At 31.3% G+C, this 14933-nt stretch overlaps 1 protein-coding gene across 3 annotated transcripts; it reads right to left on the bottom strand.

The window, feature by feature from the left end:
- Positions 1-1055: 1055 nt before the first annotated feature.
- On the bottom strand, positions 1056-2320 carry LOC115996536. Of its 3 annotated transcripts, none has more exons than XM_031235804.1 (2): positions 1928-2320; positions 1056-1849 (listed from the first exon to the last, which is right to left on the bottom strand). In XM_031235804.1, exon 2 carries the CDS (start codon positions 1815-1817, stop codon positions 1275-1277), a length of 543 nt encoding a protein of 180 aa, XP_031091664.1. In that variant the 5' UTR covers positions 1818-1849; positions 1928-2320; the 3' UTR covers positions 1056-1274. The 3 variants fall into 3 exon arrangements, with proteins under 3 accessions (XP_031091664.1, XP_031091663.1, XP_031091662.1); XM_031235803.1 differs by having other exon boundaries at positions 1056-1831; positions 1928-2319; XM_031235802.1 differs by having other exon boundaries at positions 1056-1834; positions 1928-2316.
- Between the last annotated feature and the right edge of the window lie 12613 nt (positions 2321-14933).

Here is a 14933-nt window from a genome sequence, read left to right as displayed (position 1 = left end):
TGTTTAAGGTATAAAATGAGAAAATGAAGAGAAATTTCACCACATAAAGATTTTTTTTTAGGTACATTAAAAAACGTGCAAACAAAAAACTACTTGTAGTATCAAAATTTTACCTTTTGAGCCTCCGTTTCAAAGTTTTGCTGTTAGGCACATGTTCACCATGCATAAAGTACAATCACAACCCCATTTCAAAACAATATTACACATAATCTTAATTAAAAATTTTTGTTTGACAAAATATTAAATCAAGGGGCATTTATATTAACAATAATCAATCCAGACATGTTACATCATGCATTGTTTATGTTTGGAAGTATCTAAAACATTTTTCTTATAATTAAAAAAAAAAAAGGTAAATTTAGTTGTGTATAATTTAATGTGACTTTATCAACCCATCTATAATAAAAATGAATTTGATAGAAAGATTATTATATTTATGTTATAAAATATAGAGTAGGTGGATTGTTAAACCACCTTGTTTTACTTCCACACGAATCGGGTAGTAGGTTGTATACTTGTATGTAGCCGAGGTCTTAGATTCTCTGCCCGGAAGAAAGCTTTCCTCCCATTCAGACCACAGATTTCCCATTCAGGTCTTTCTGGCTCCGGTTCCTTTTTGCTAGCTTCTAAACCCCACATTGAATGACTGAATCCATGCTACACCCAAATGTAACCAAAATGCCAGCATGCATGCACCCTTTTCCTTCTGTTTCATTATTACATACACTGCCAAATTCTAATGCCGACACCCAATCTATGATATGATGCCTTAGCTTGTGTCAACCCCAGCTCTGAATCACACATCATTAGCCCGAACTGCAATTGCCACTCTACTTAGCATTGAAATCCTCTTTAGTTGCTCCTAACTCAATTGGTTCAATCAATCACTCTAAAACTTTAAGGGTCGCGATTTACCTCCTTCACTTTTTTAGTTATTTTGGTCCCTGAGCTCCCACTTAAATCAATGCTTCCTAATTAAGTATAATTATGTTTTAGTGGCAACACCACTTATGAAAAGAATGTGGAGAATTGAAAAGTATTTTTAAAATAGGGAATTGAAGAAATTAAATAGCATGAAGAGATACTTAATTTCTTAGTGGAAATGCTAATTGGTTTAAATTGTTACACTTAGAAGGATCAAAACTAAGAAGGTTTTGCATTGAGCATTATTTGTTTTTTTTGGATAGGATTACCGTTATATTTTTGTTCATTCCGTGGGTCTAAATTAAACTTCAATTCTACTCCTTAGTTTCCACGTTTCTCGGCTCTTTACTTTATTCACAGCTTTGTTGCATTTCCACACTGCAATTCACCTCCACCATCGACAGCGTCGGAATACAGCTCTCCGATCTCTTAAGCGCCGCCAGGTTAATCTCGTCGCCGCCGCCGTGATTCTTCATCGGACTACTCGGCATCGACGTGAACTTCGGTGGCTTCGACGACGACCTCCGCCTCAGGATCCGCCTCATCGCCGCGATTAAGTGAACCGTCGGGTCCGGCGGCGGGCCGGCCGACCGGAACTTCATGCAGAAATTGAGGTGCCGAGTCAACGCCTCCTCGCCGCTGATCAGCCGCTCCTCGCACCGCAGACTCTCATCCTTCACCGCCTCCGCGCACAGGCCGCAGATCCATTTCCCCTGGTACCGCTCCCGGATCCTCTCTATGTACGCCAGAGTGCATTCCTCTATCAATCCGCAGCAATCGCATTTCGCCAAGTCAACCTCCATCGCCGCCGTCGTTAATTTCGTCGTAACCGTCTCCGCCGCCGCCGCCGCCGTGTTCACCACGATCGAATCTGTAAGTACCGTCGTCGACATATATAGCTACTACTCTGCTGAAAATTCCATAACTATACCAGTATTAAGATCCAAAAAAACCTAAATCAACAAAATTCTAAATGAACAAATAAATCGAGTCAAAAAATTACCAGTAGGTAATATACACAAAAACTCTTTTCCTTTAGAACTTTTTTTTTTCTCCTTTAGTCTCTGCTTGAGCTAGCTTATTCACACTTCCCCACACTCTCCATCTTCAACCCTTGCTTCTTCAGGTACAGAAAAGGTCGCCATGAAACACATATGTCAGAGAAAAAAGTTTCAATTCAAAACTCAAACAAAATGAGAATAAAATGAGCTTTGATAGTGTTTGTGAAGCAGCAGAGATGGAGTTTGCAGGGTAGCAGAAGAGAGAGAGAGAGAGATTATTAGAGGAGTGGGAAACTGGAAATGGTGAGGAAGAAGGGAGGAATGGGAGATGGGAGGTGAAGAAAATAAAACCAAACAAAATAAAATATAAATATACATAAATAAAAAGGATGGAGAATTAGGAACCTCAATGATTGATTGGCAGTATGGAGAATCCACGTCTGCCTTCTGCCCTTCTGTGCTGTCAATTAAATTCTCACAATTTTATACTTTTATTAATTGCCTATTGCCACCTTGCATTATCTATTTGGCAATTCTCACTATTCCTCTCTCCCTCACCTCTCTTCTCTTTTTCTCCAAGCCATAATTATAATTTTTTTATACAAGAATGTATTAATATATTCCTTTATCAACAAAGCTATTAAATATGTTAATTATACACTAAGCAATTAAATATATTCCTTTATTCATGTACTAGAATCTAATTGTCTAAACAAGTGTCCGAGTTTAAGTCGTAAAGATGAAGATTCTTTACTGAAAAAACGTAATTCAATTTATTAGTAGTATATATGTTTTTCATATAATTGTATTAGATAGTTAGAGAACTTGGTTATATTCTTGCTAAAGCCACAAGCCTTAGTATGTTATGGGGGTTTAGAACTTGTTTCCTTCGCCTCATATTTCCGTTTTTATTTTCCCTACGTAATAAGATTTTTCAGGTTTTGCTAAAAAAAAAATGAAGATCAGATGAAGTACTAGAGTCTTATTAGAACGATACTATATTTTTTACTTAATTTAATTCTTGATTAGGCTTGAGGCTTGACAACAGGGTGGGGTGAGGAGTAGGGTCCTCGTCCTTGCCCCGATTTCCTACCCCGTTACGTTCCCAGCGTGATGGGGAATTGCCCTCATATCCGTCTCCCGTGGTGATTTTTTCGAGAGAGATTCTCTGACTTGATTTTTTTAATACAATATAATATCATATACTATTTAAATTATACAATTAACTTACAAATTTATATATTGAAATATTCAATTATCCTAACATTCATAAAAATAGTACTAATAACTACGTAATTAATAAAAAATATGAACTTAATATACATAACAACAATACTTAAAATATAATAGTATCTCAAATACACCCCCACTCACCGTCCCTATCCTTGGGAGGGATGGGAAAACTCTTTCCATCCCCACTCTCAATCCCTGAAAAAATTCATCGTTCCTGTCTCCGCCTAGTTGGGGCGGGGATTGGATTTCCCCATCGAGTTTGATATAAGTTGAATTGTCATTCCATATTGTTTTTTAGTTGAATTGTCATTCCTACTATTGATATTCGTCATTTTATATAATAATATTTGATTAATAAGTAATTTCTTTTTTATAGGGTTGATTCACGTTAACTAACTAATACAAAGAGTGATTTTTTTTTCGCAATTTCATCTTTTTATATATATTTTTTCATAAGATTACAAATATTGCACAAACAATTATGCAAAGAGTGGAGTTCATTCTACACAAATGACTCTTGTTTTATACTCCTTACAATAATAAGATATATTCTCATGTTGATATATATATATATATATATATATATATATATATATGATATATATATATATATATATATAGGGTTTAAATGAGATATTATCCAGCTTGATTTGGCAACGTGCAAATTACCCCATATATATCTTTTTCAATGAAGATGCTTCAAATCAACGATGTAGCCACCTTCATCCTGGCTGCAAACTCTAAGACAAATTATATTATTATACCAACAATATAATACTAACAATAAACTTTTTAAAATTTCTCGTTTTCTTGCTTGCTTGCTTCTTCATATTATTTAAAACTTATACACATCAATAATTAGAACAAATCTTACAACACAGAACAATAAAAATGACAGTTTTTATAAATAGAAATGGGCATATCATTTTATTTTTATAAATAATGAAAATAATTAAATTATTATTTTATTTATGTTACTATCAATTTTTCTTTATTTATTTATTATTGTCTGCTTCTTTTTTTTTTTTTTTGTAATAAATATATAAATTAAGGAAAATGAATGAAGGAAAAGAAACAAACAGAAAAAAAAANAAAAAAAAAAAAAAAAAAAAAAAGAAAGAAAGAAAGAAAGAAATTAGAGGGCAAGCATGCATATCACATGGGAACAAATAAAAGAGGCACTCACTTTAGGGACTATTAGTCATAAAAGTGGAAAGGTATTTTCTTAAACTGTGCCACCTGTAATACATGGCTATATCATCGAGCCGCTAAATGTTCCTTTTGCCAGGCCACCTACTGTCATAGTGTCATTAACCTTAAATTAAAATTAAAAAGAAAAATATATGTCCAAAGATTAAGATAGTAAAATAAAAGAAAATATGCAAGTAAAATATAAAATTCATGGAGCTGCGGGATTCTTAGTAGCAGTATTATTATTTCTAGTCCATTATTTAGACTATAACTTTTTTTAAAAAAAAATACAATTGGACTATAGCTTATTTATACTTGTTAATTTATTATTTGAACTGTCGTTTTGAATTAGTATCTCGAACTTTGTAAATATCATTTAGGCTTAACGTCCTGAGACAATGATACTTATTATTTCTAGTCCATTAACCTTCATTATGCTTTTATATACTCAATTTATGAAGGATCTAGCCCTGACAAAATCATCAAAAATAAATGAATCAGTATAATATCTATCACACTTAAAAACTATTGCAGAAAGCCAATTAAAGAGATTAATACATTAGTTTAAAGCGCTACCTAAGAAAACAAAACACTCACTTCCAACCCCATGGGTCCTCTAAATGATTGGCTTCAAAGGCTCAAAGCCGAAGCCCCAAGGAGTCCCCTATATTTCCTTTTTCAATAATTTACTTTTTTTTTTTTTATTACTTAGACAACTCTCTGTATGTTTTGTTGGCGAGTATTAATTTTTTTTTTATTTAATTTGAAAGAATTGAAACTTTATAAAATCTAAATTCTTTCATTATGTGGAATTTAAAATCTGACCCCTTTCCCCTCCAAGATTTTAATTTCGTGACTTTTTGAAAGAAAAATTGAGGTTCTCGGACAAGGACACCTCTCACAAGTCACAACTATTATAATTTGCTATATTTTATTTAATATTGTACATGTGATTGATTTTACTTATAATTTATTATAATGTCGACGTTATTATAGCATGCATTTCATTTTAATTTTATAATAATAATAATAATAATAATTATTATTATTATTAGTATTTTAATCATTATACTACTTATTATTCACTTTCAAATTAATCATATGTAAAACAAATATTAGAATAGAAATTTCTAATAATTTTATACATACCAACCAAAAAATGAAATTTAAATTTTTTACTTTACCCTTCATTATCCCTCTCTAGGATCATGGGAGTGGGTTTGAGTCTCAGTGGAGGCAACTGTTGACTCTTTGTGCTTCATTAGGTTGAGAAAGTAGCTATGAACAGATACTACATTGTAACAGAGTCTGTAATACTCAAAAAAATATGGGTTAACAGTTTGGCGGCCCGGCGAATAATATTATCATTTTTCTACCTTGTTCTATTCTTCTATACTCGGTTTATGGTGAATTCGGTCCCAACAAAATCATCAGTATGTATAAAGGCATTATTGTTTAATTTTAAATTCTTATAAAAATTATGTCTCTCAATCTATGTGTGACATTTGTTACAGCAAATCATGTTATTCACATCTCTATATCATTATAATTTTATTTAACATCCTCAAAATGGCAAATCAAAATTCTTCATTTAGATACAATATCTTCTATCTTTTATTTTATCATAATATATAGAAACACGTTGGAGAAAAACAACAGCTTCAAAGTGACAATAATCATAATCATAATAATCCAAAGTGACAAATAACAATATGTTTGATTGGGAGGAGAGTCACATTCACATCATACGTAGTATTATGCATATATTGCATTGGACCATGTGAATAAAGACGGTGATTTCCAAACAAAATAATAATAATAATAACGTTAAAAAGCAAGGAAACCCCTCCCAAAAGAAAAGGGATGATTGTGAATGGGACATCCACTTGTATAGTGATTCCAAAACATTAATTGCTCCTATCTCATAGCTACACAGATATTCTATTCGACAAAATGAGTAGTGTCAATTGGTTAAGGACTATGAACCTCTCCCCTCCATATCTTAATTCCTTCATTATATCTATTGAAACTTAATCTTAAAATTCAGGGCAACCCCGAGTTTCATGTTTAACTCTCAATAATAGTAACTTATTAGCCATCCCGATTTGAGCTGGTCAATTATAAATAATTTAAGTTAATTTACCTCATTGTGGTCATTTGTTGACTAAAGTTATAAGATGGACTTCACCTGTAGTATACATTGGGATAGTGGTTACAAATTTTTTCGTAAAGTAAAAAATAAATCTTAAAATTTTATTTCAGTTCATACAATAACAATTTAAATTGAATCGTAACTATTTCTATCTTAACCACTTCGTATAAAGAATTTAATGAGCAATTTATTATGGTCTGCTTTGTGCTGGAATAGTGGTAGAGCTTGAAACAGACTCCCCTATTGCAACCAAGAAGTTATGGGATAAAAAGAATGTTCCCACATGGCGAAATATGAGGCGAAGGAAACAAGTTCTAAACTCATGGGAGCTGGTCCACGGAGAATCGCCACTTGTTAGAATTGAACTTAAAAGTTATTGAACGCGGGTTCGATTCTCTTACTGCCCACAAAGGTTTGAATTCTTTTTCAGTAATAATAAGACTATAATAAATCATAATTCTTCTACCTCCTCTTGTGCTAGTTGGATGGTGTCACACTAAAAAAAAATTGTTCATTGTCCCGTTGAGATAGTTCAAGTGGTTAAGGTGAGGGTTTAAACCTTTAAGGAGCTAAGGTGTCATTTAGAGGCTTTGACTAATTATTTATGGTGACAGATACGTCTCGTGCACGAAGTGTATAGACCCGCCCGCCCGGGGATGGGGGTAACGCTGAAATCATTTGGACAACTCGAGATTTATCACTTTCATAGGTCTTGAGACAGACTTACAAGATCGTGGAGGATATATTCTGACAAAACCAAAAAGCATGAGTTATTTAAATTATTATTAAAAAAAAAAAAAAAAAACTTGTTGGAGCTGAGGTATGGTAATTAAGAGGGTGGCGCGTTCAAATGGCTTAAGTCGTGGTCGACTTTTGGAGGTATGGAAATCAGATGATTCACGCTGTCTTATAAATTGATGAATAAATGAATTAAATATCCCTTCAGTATATTGAGAGAGTAGTTATGAACAAATACTATATTTTAATAGAGTCAGCAGTACAATATATATATATATATATATATATATATATATATATATATATATATATATTTATTTATTTATTTATTTATTCAAATGTGGCCGCGCCCTTACGTGCGGCCGTGCGGTTTACACCACTCAGTGTTAAGAAATGCACCACTCAATGTTACCAAATACACTACTCATTAACATTGAGTGGTGTATTTCTTAAATAAACATTGAGTGGTGCATTTCGTAACATTGAGTGGTGCATTTCGTAACATTGAGTGGTGTAAACCGCACGGCCGCACGTAAGGGCGCGGCCACACCTGAACATGACCCTATATATATATATATATATATATATATTTGTTTATCTTTCAAAAAAAATATTTTTAGTTTATATATATATATAAAAAAAAAAACTTACAATCACTATTAGAATACGCGAAATGAAACTGATCTTGTGATCTTAGTATACACAGACATAAATCAGCTTATTCATGGTTGACCTAGTCAAACTTAGAAGGACAATAAATAATTTTTGCGAAAAATTATCAAATTAACTGACTGATTAACTTGTTTATAATCATTTTTAATAAATTAATTAAATATCTATCCAACAAGACAAGTAACATCATAACAGCCCAAACATCATTATTATTATTTATCCTTGAAAGACATATATATGTAGCTACCTGTCCTGCTAATTAATTAATTAAAGCTGTGCCCATATATGCCGGGAAACTATGTTTTACGTTGTTAACATACATCTGGATTCTGGAGGGCTTATGTATCCATCTTACCATTAATTATAATACTTTCAAGTTTCAATTCCCCTCTACATTCATCATAGTTTAAGCGCCTACCCATTAACATGAGAGCTTCATCATATCAAATGCAAAAACATTATATTACAGTGTATTTAATTTCTACGTGGAATTCTATGATAGCTAGCTAGTGTATTTAGAAATGTTATATTTTTAAAATGAAAAGTAACCAACAATATTTATAAGGGAAAATCAACATTTTGGTCATTTAATTGTTTCTCAGCTGTCAATATAGTTCATAGTTTTTAATTTCAATCAATTTGATCCTCGAATTGTTTAAAATTTCATCAATTAAACATTTTTAGAGATCAAATTGACGAAACTTTAAAAATGCGGGAATTACCATTTTGGTCTCTGAAAGGGTTTAATTGACAAAATTTTAAATAATTCGAGAATCAAATTGGTTGAAATTGGAAATTATGTACTACATTGGACTAGATCAATGCAAGCATGCAACAATTAGTTCAAACATGAAGAGATTATGAACAATTGATAAACTTGATTAGATTATTTGGTATTCTTCAATCTAAAGATTAACTTGAGACTAAGAGGATCAATTTTCATCCAATGTCTAGTTTTCTTTATTGTTCCTTCCACTCACTTCATTTCTTGAATATTATATATATTCCTACCCCTTTGTGTTAGACTTGGAACAAAAATTCATCAATTATTAATTATTAACTCATTTAATTCCAAACAATTATATATTCACATAAGCAATTTCCCATGTGCTTTATAAACCAAACATCAATATTATAAAGAGGACAAGTTCATAGTTGATGTGTCAGGTCAGCCTTGGCCCACAACCCAAATGAAATGTGATCAAACGACTTGTGAAGATGCATTCTCCAAAGGGTTAATCCAAATTGATGGATGACCTCCCTGATTACCCATACACAAGTTGATTGAGTGTGTGGCAACTGAAAATTAATTTTAATAAATAATCTAATCTAATTCCACGTAATATGTTGTCCAATCACATTTACTAACCACAAAAGGAGTATGAACAATAGGAAGACGAAAATATCTCCTATTAAAAAATGTTATGTTTAGCCTATACAGTTGATTGATTAAGTTTGCCTTCACAATTAAACCGATACGTTAAGTCACTGATAGGAAGAAGTGTTAAATAGGTCACTAAACTCTTTTCAAAAAAAAAAAAAAAGTCACTCAACTTATTGTTTTTGTGCAATTGGGTTATTGAAGTTAAAAGTGTGCAATTAAATTATTATATAAGTAAAATATGTACAATTAGAACATTTTTACAATTTTGTTCGGTTGAATCTAATCATGTTACTTACATGGTATGTACTAAAAATCGTCATTTCCTCTGCCATACTAATTACGACGAAAGATTAAAATGTTTTCAACTTAAATTGCATTGAAAGAAATCATAAAAATGCTCTAATTGCACATATTTTGCTTGTTTAATGGTTTGATTGCACACTTTTTAAGTTATTAGTGTCCCAATTGCACAAAAATAATAAGTTCAGTGACCTATTTGATACTTGTAAATGAATGATATATAGGATTTGTGGATAGTGTTAGGTACATTTATTTCATGCCTGTTGAACATATATAATACGTAGTATATAAATATAAATGTGCAATTCAACTATCATTTTAGAATTTTAGTTGAGATAGAGCACATGCTTCAATTTAGTATCAGAGTTAACTCCATGCCAAAGGTCATGGGTTCGAATCTCAGCCACTCCATACAAAAGAGATTATGGTCCACTATGAGTTAGGGTTACATAAGTTTGATACACCTTCAATTCAAATGACATTCGTCATTTGTTTACATATAATTTTGTAGAAGTGTGTATGTCTAAGTCTTGTAGTTTCATCTCCTTTTTTTTTTTTTTTCCTCTTTTTTTTTTTTTTTCCTCTTTTTTTTTTTTTTTCCTCTTTTTTTTTTTTTTTCCTCTTTTTTTTTTTTTTTCCTCTTTTTTTTTTTTTTTCCTCTTTTTTTTTTTTTTTCCTCTTTTTTTTTTTTTTTCTTTTTTTGGTGTTTCTCTCGTATCCAAAAAAGAGTAGATATTTAAAACTCTTATTACAAATGTTATGTTATATATGTACAGTTGATTAATAATTACGTTTATGTGGCCACAGGACCAACATATATTTGATGAATGATACATAGGATTTTTGAATAATGTTGGTGCATTATTTCTCAACTGACAATATAGTTCTTAGTTTTCAATTTCAACCAATTTGATCCTTGAAATGTTTAAAATTTTATCAATTAAGCCCTTCCGATGATCAAATTAACGAAATTTTAAAATGGGGAAATCACTATTTTCGTCGCCCGAAGGGTCTAATTGATGAAATTTTAAACAATTCGATGATCAAATTACTTAAAATTGAAAACTAGGCACCACATTGAATAATAATTTGGTTTATTTTTTTGTGCTAATCTTGTTTTGTTTTGTTTTTTTTTTTTTAATTCATTTGTAAAGATGGATAATAGATATTTTATAATAATTTTATGTTCATTTTTAAGAGAATGAACCAAACATGAAATAATAATTTTCTTACTTTTGAGTAAGTAGAAAATGACAATTTTATGGCTTTCAATAAAACATTAAAAAACACGGAGGAAAAACATTTTACAAATTAAAAATGGGAGTTATATTTCATAAAATGAGTCAGTTTTTAGAAAACATTTTATGAGCATTCAAATAAACTCTTATTTGTGCAGATGAAAATAATAGGTGAGTATTGTGCGATGTTATCAGATTAAATTTCAATAATTTAATTATTATTTGCTTCAATGGGTTTTGGATGAGCTATATGACAAACCTTCTCAAAAATTGATATTTTTCTATGCGACATGTTCACATAAATGGTCTCTTACAATGGGGTATTTGAACTATATCCAAAATAAAATTGCATACAAGGCAATTGAAGATCATATTTGAATCCAAAGTAATAAAAAAAAACATATTGTAATAAATTATATTCCATTATTTAATGCTCTTTCATTGGTTTAATTAATACCTATATTTTTCTTGATAGAATTGAAAGAAAAAAAAAAAGTTAGGATGCCAATTAGATTAGGGAACCGGTTGACCATGCAATGTGGTTACCTAAGATTTCTTCTTGGTTTTGATTTGTAGTTGTCAAATTAGGTTGTACTCGTTCATATATATAATAATTATAATTGCATGTGGGATTTGAAAGGTATGGGTTGCTTCTAAGACAAAATCATGAGCTAATAACAATTAAGATTATTGTATTATATTCATCAAATCCAATCGTACGGTCTATAAATGTTAATAAAATACAATATTAAACATTATATATATATATATATATATATATATATATATATATATATATATATGTTTTATATTTAATTGTGTAAATTTTTTTGATACACTACTACAATAATTTTTTATTTTTTTAATTTCTCCCTTAATTAATTAACTGTATCGGAATTGCTTTGGTGCATCTCACGAGTAAGATTATATTCTAGTACAATTTATAAGTCAACTATGACCATATGTGTAATGTATGCTTCCCGTGCCTTACAACTTGGTAATTTTACAACCCAGCAAAAAAAGAAAAGTATTCTAAAAAAAAGAAATAAAAATTTAGATGGAAAACAAAAGGTTTTTGTTTTAATTTCATTTTCCATGCTATCACTTGGAAAAAAAAGCACTATTGTTGTCATTATTTTTTTACGTGTATTAGGCTATTTTGCCCCACTACAGACATTTGTAAGTTAATATATAAAACGATTACAACGAATTTGTGTTCAAAGACCACAATTGGATTGAAACGTCCGATTAACAATGAGTGAAGGAAAGAGTTGGGGTGTTTGGTAAATAGTTGTTAGTTGATTGGTTAGTGAGTTTGACTAGTTGATTGTATAGAGATGTTTGGTAAATTGGTTGTTAACTGATAGCTGATTATATATAAAATGACTTTCTTAAAAGGTTGAAAAATAAATTACTTTAAACAACTTTTTGAATTTTAGTGTTTTGGAGCAATAAGCTGTCCAAAAAGCTGATTAATCAAATATTTATATTAGTTGTTTAACAAAGTCAAACAACTAATAGTGATCAAATAAGTCAAAATTTGACTGATAAGCTAACTATGTTACCAGCCAATATATAATACATCCAGTTGAATAGGCCAATCTTGTTAGCCTATACTTGTGATTGAGTTATAGTCATCCTTCATGTCAAGAAGAGTAATTTGATAATAATAACTCCAATAGGTGTTGTCATTATTCTTACTCGTTTTGAGTATCATTTTTCTTCTTTGTTGTTAGGCTTGTTTTTTGAACAAAAGTCAAATTAAACTATGTGAACGTGATACAAATACAAACTATATTTAAAGTAGTCACCAACTGTAGTGATTTTTCTCTATTAAGTCTTAAACAATTTTTTGTACTTAATTTGGTCATCGACTTCGATGGTTTTACCTAATTGAATCCTCAAATATCAATTGTTAGAATTAATGATTAAATCGAACAAAATCACTATAGTCAATGACTAAATTGGATAAAATCACTATAGTCAAAGATTAAATTGGATGTTAATAGAGGTGAAATTTTACCAAGCTATCTTAACATAAGACTCAATTGTGTAAAATCATCAAAGTCGATGACCTAATTAAGTACGAAAGTCATTTAGAACTAAATAAAAAATCATTAGAGTCGAATCGAGTACCAAATTGGGTATTAACTATTTTTTTTTTTTGAAAAGGGGTATTAACTAATTAATCTCACATTTATAAGATATTGGAGCCTTGGAGGATGCAAGACAAAGGAAAAAATCAAACCAAAACAAAACAATAAGTCAAAAATCAAATACTTATGATGCTCATATTTTTTCGAGGTAAATAGTTTACATTGCAATATGGATAATTGATAAATATTCATTTTTAATTTACTAATAATTTGTTTTTAATGTACTATAAGCTCATTTGTATGAAATATACTAAAATAAACTCGTAGCATTGCCAAGGATCTTGTAGTTTAGTGGCATCAAACCCTTCCCTTTATACGGGAGGTGGTGGGTTCGAGCTTCAGTGCAGTCAATATTGACTTAGAAAGTAGTTATGATGGGGCAAATTATTCTGTGAATTTGGGTTCACTACTCTATATTCACAATTCTGTTATATAAATTCAAAAATTGTGTTATACTTGTAAATATAGAATTCCCAAAATTGTGAAAATAGAGTTTTAAAATTGTGAATATGAATTCGGGTCCAGCTTGCAAGGTGGACTCAGGTCCATGGCATAACAACCGGTCCATGGTATAACTATTCGTTTTTCGTTAGGTGGGCTAGTTGTGGATGTATTTGGGCCATTAAGAGTCAATGGCCTTGGAGCCTACAAGTTTGGCCCAAATAATTCAGTATTAGATATTTGGGCCACTGCAGAATTTTGCCGCGCCAATCTATAAAACTATCTAGGGTTTGTAGTTTATACGAGCCGATTACTTCTCAGTCTCTTACATTGATCAAAAGCTACGCAGTAACGCAGAGCAGAAGAGCATGGGTCACTCCAACATCTGGAACGCACACCCCAAGACCTATGGTCCTGGTTCACGGGCTTGGTCAGTTGCCTTTCTCCATTTTTGATTGTTTTATGTATGTTTTTCATAATTTTGTTTTGAATTGTTGCGTTTTATTGAATAATTTGGGGGAAATTTGTGTTTCACCAGCCGCGTGTGCGGGAATTCGCATGGGATAATTAGGAAGTATGGATTGATGTGCTGCAGACAATGCTTCCGCAGTAATGCTAAGGAGATTGGATTTATCAAGGTAACTTTTCCATGTTTGATTCTCGTTTTGATATTCCTGCAATGCTTGTATTCCTTGCTTTGTAATACATCATATATCGTGACTAATTTTCGAATGATACTTGAAATAAACGGTGTTATAATGCCAAGTATAGATTCAGCTTTTATGCTTCTAGACAATGTGCGCCTTTTTTGGCTACATGTTTTCACAGTAGCTTGTTTGGGGCGGACAAGCTGAGTGAAGGAATTTTGTGGACATTTGTGTTGAAGCAATCGCATATGTCTCTTGATAATTAATTAATATAATTACATATTTTGGTTGTGATTTGAGTAGATACGTTGCTGAATGGATTTAGTCTTTTAAGTTCTTTTGCAACTTTTGTTCGGCTTATGCACTATTAGGCAGTTTAGTAGACAGTCCTTTGATATTTCAACGTACATCAACTATAATTAAGCTTGTTTTTTTTTGGTTATAATTTGATATATGCTTTTTCACCTGATGTTTTTCTTGCCCTAAAGTATGTAGCATAACTAGCATTAGCTGATCTAGGCAAAGACAGCCAATTTGGAAGGAATTTATAAATATTAATTCTAGGAAATTTAGTTCAATGTGCTTTAGCTTTTACTAGGTATCTGTTACTGTTCATGCATCATCCTCTTAATTAGCTGAGATGATTATGGTGTTATGGTGTTGGCTTTAGTACATACATGTGAATGAAGTATCATTTGTGCCAGCACATTGGGAAATTGCATGTGAAAGAGTTCCCTTCACTGGATGTTCCTCTGATTTCCCAATACCCTCAATCTCATATAGGAAGGGGGCATTTAAAATGTTTGGTTTTGGGCCAAACATTTGTATGGTTGAGTGTTGTTGACAGGACCCACTT

The sequence above is a fragment of the Ipomoea triloba genome, chromosome 11 (assembly GCF_003576645.1).
Source record: "Ipomoea triloba cultivar NCNSP0323 chromosome 11, ASM357664v1".
In the NCBI taxonomy this organism is placed as follows: Eukaryota; Viridiplantae; Streptophyta; class Magnoliopsida; order Solanales; family Convolvulaceae; genus Ipomoea; species Ipomoea triloba.
This window is presented reverse-complemented; position numbering and strand designations above follow the sequence as displayed.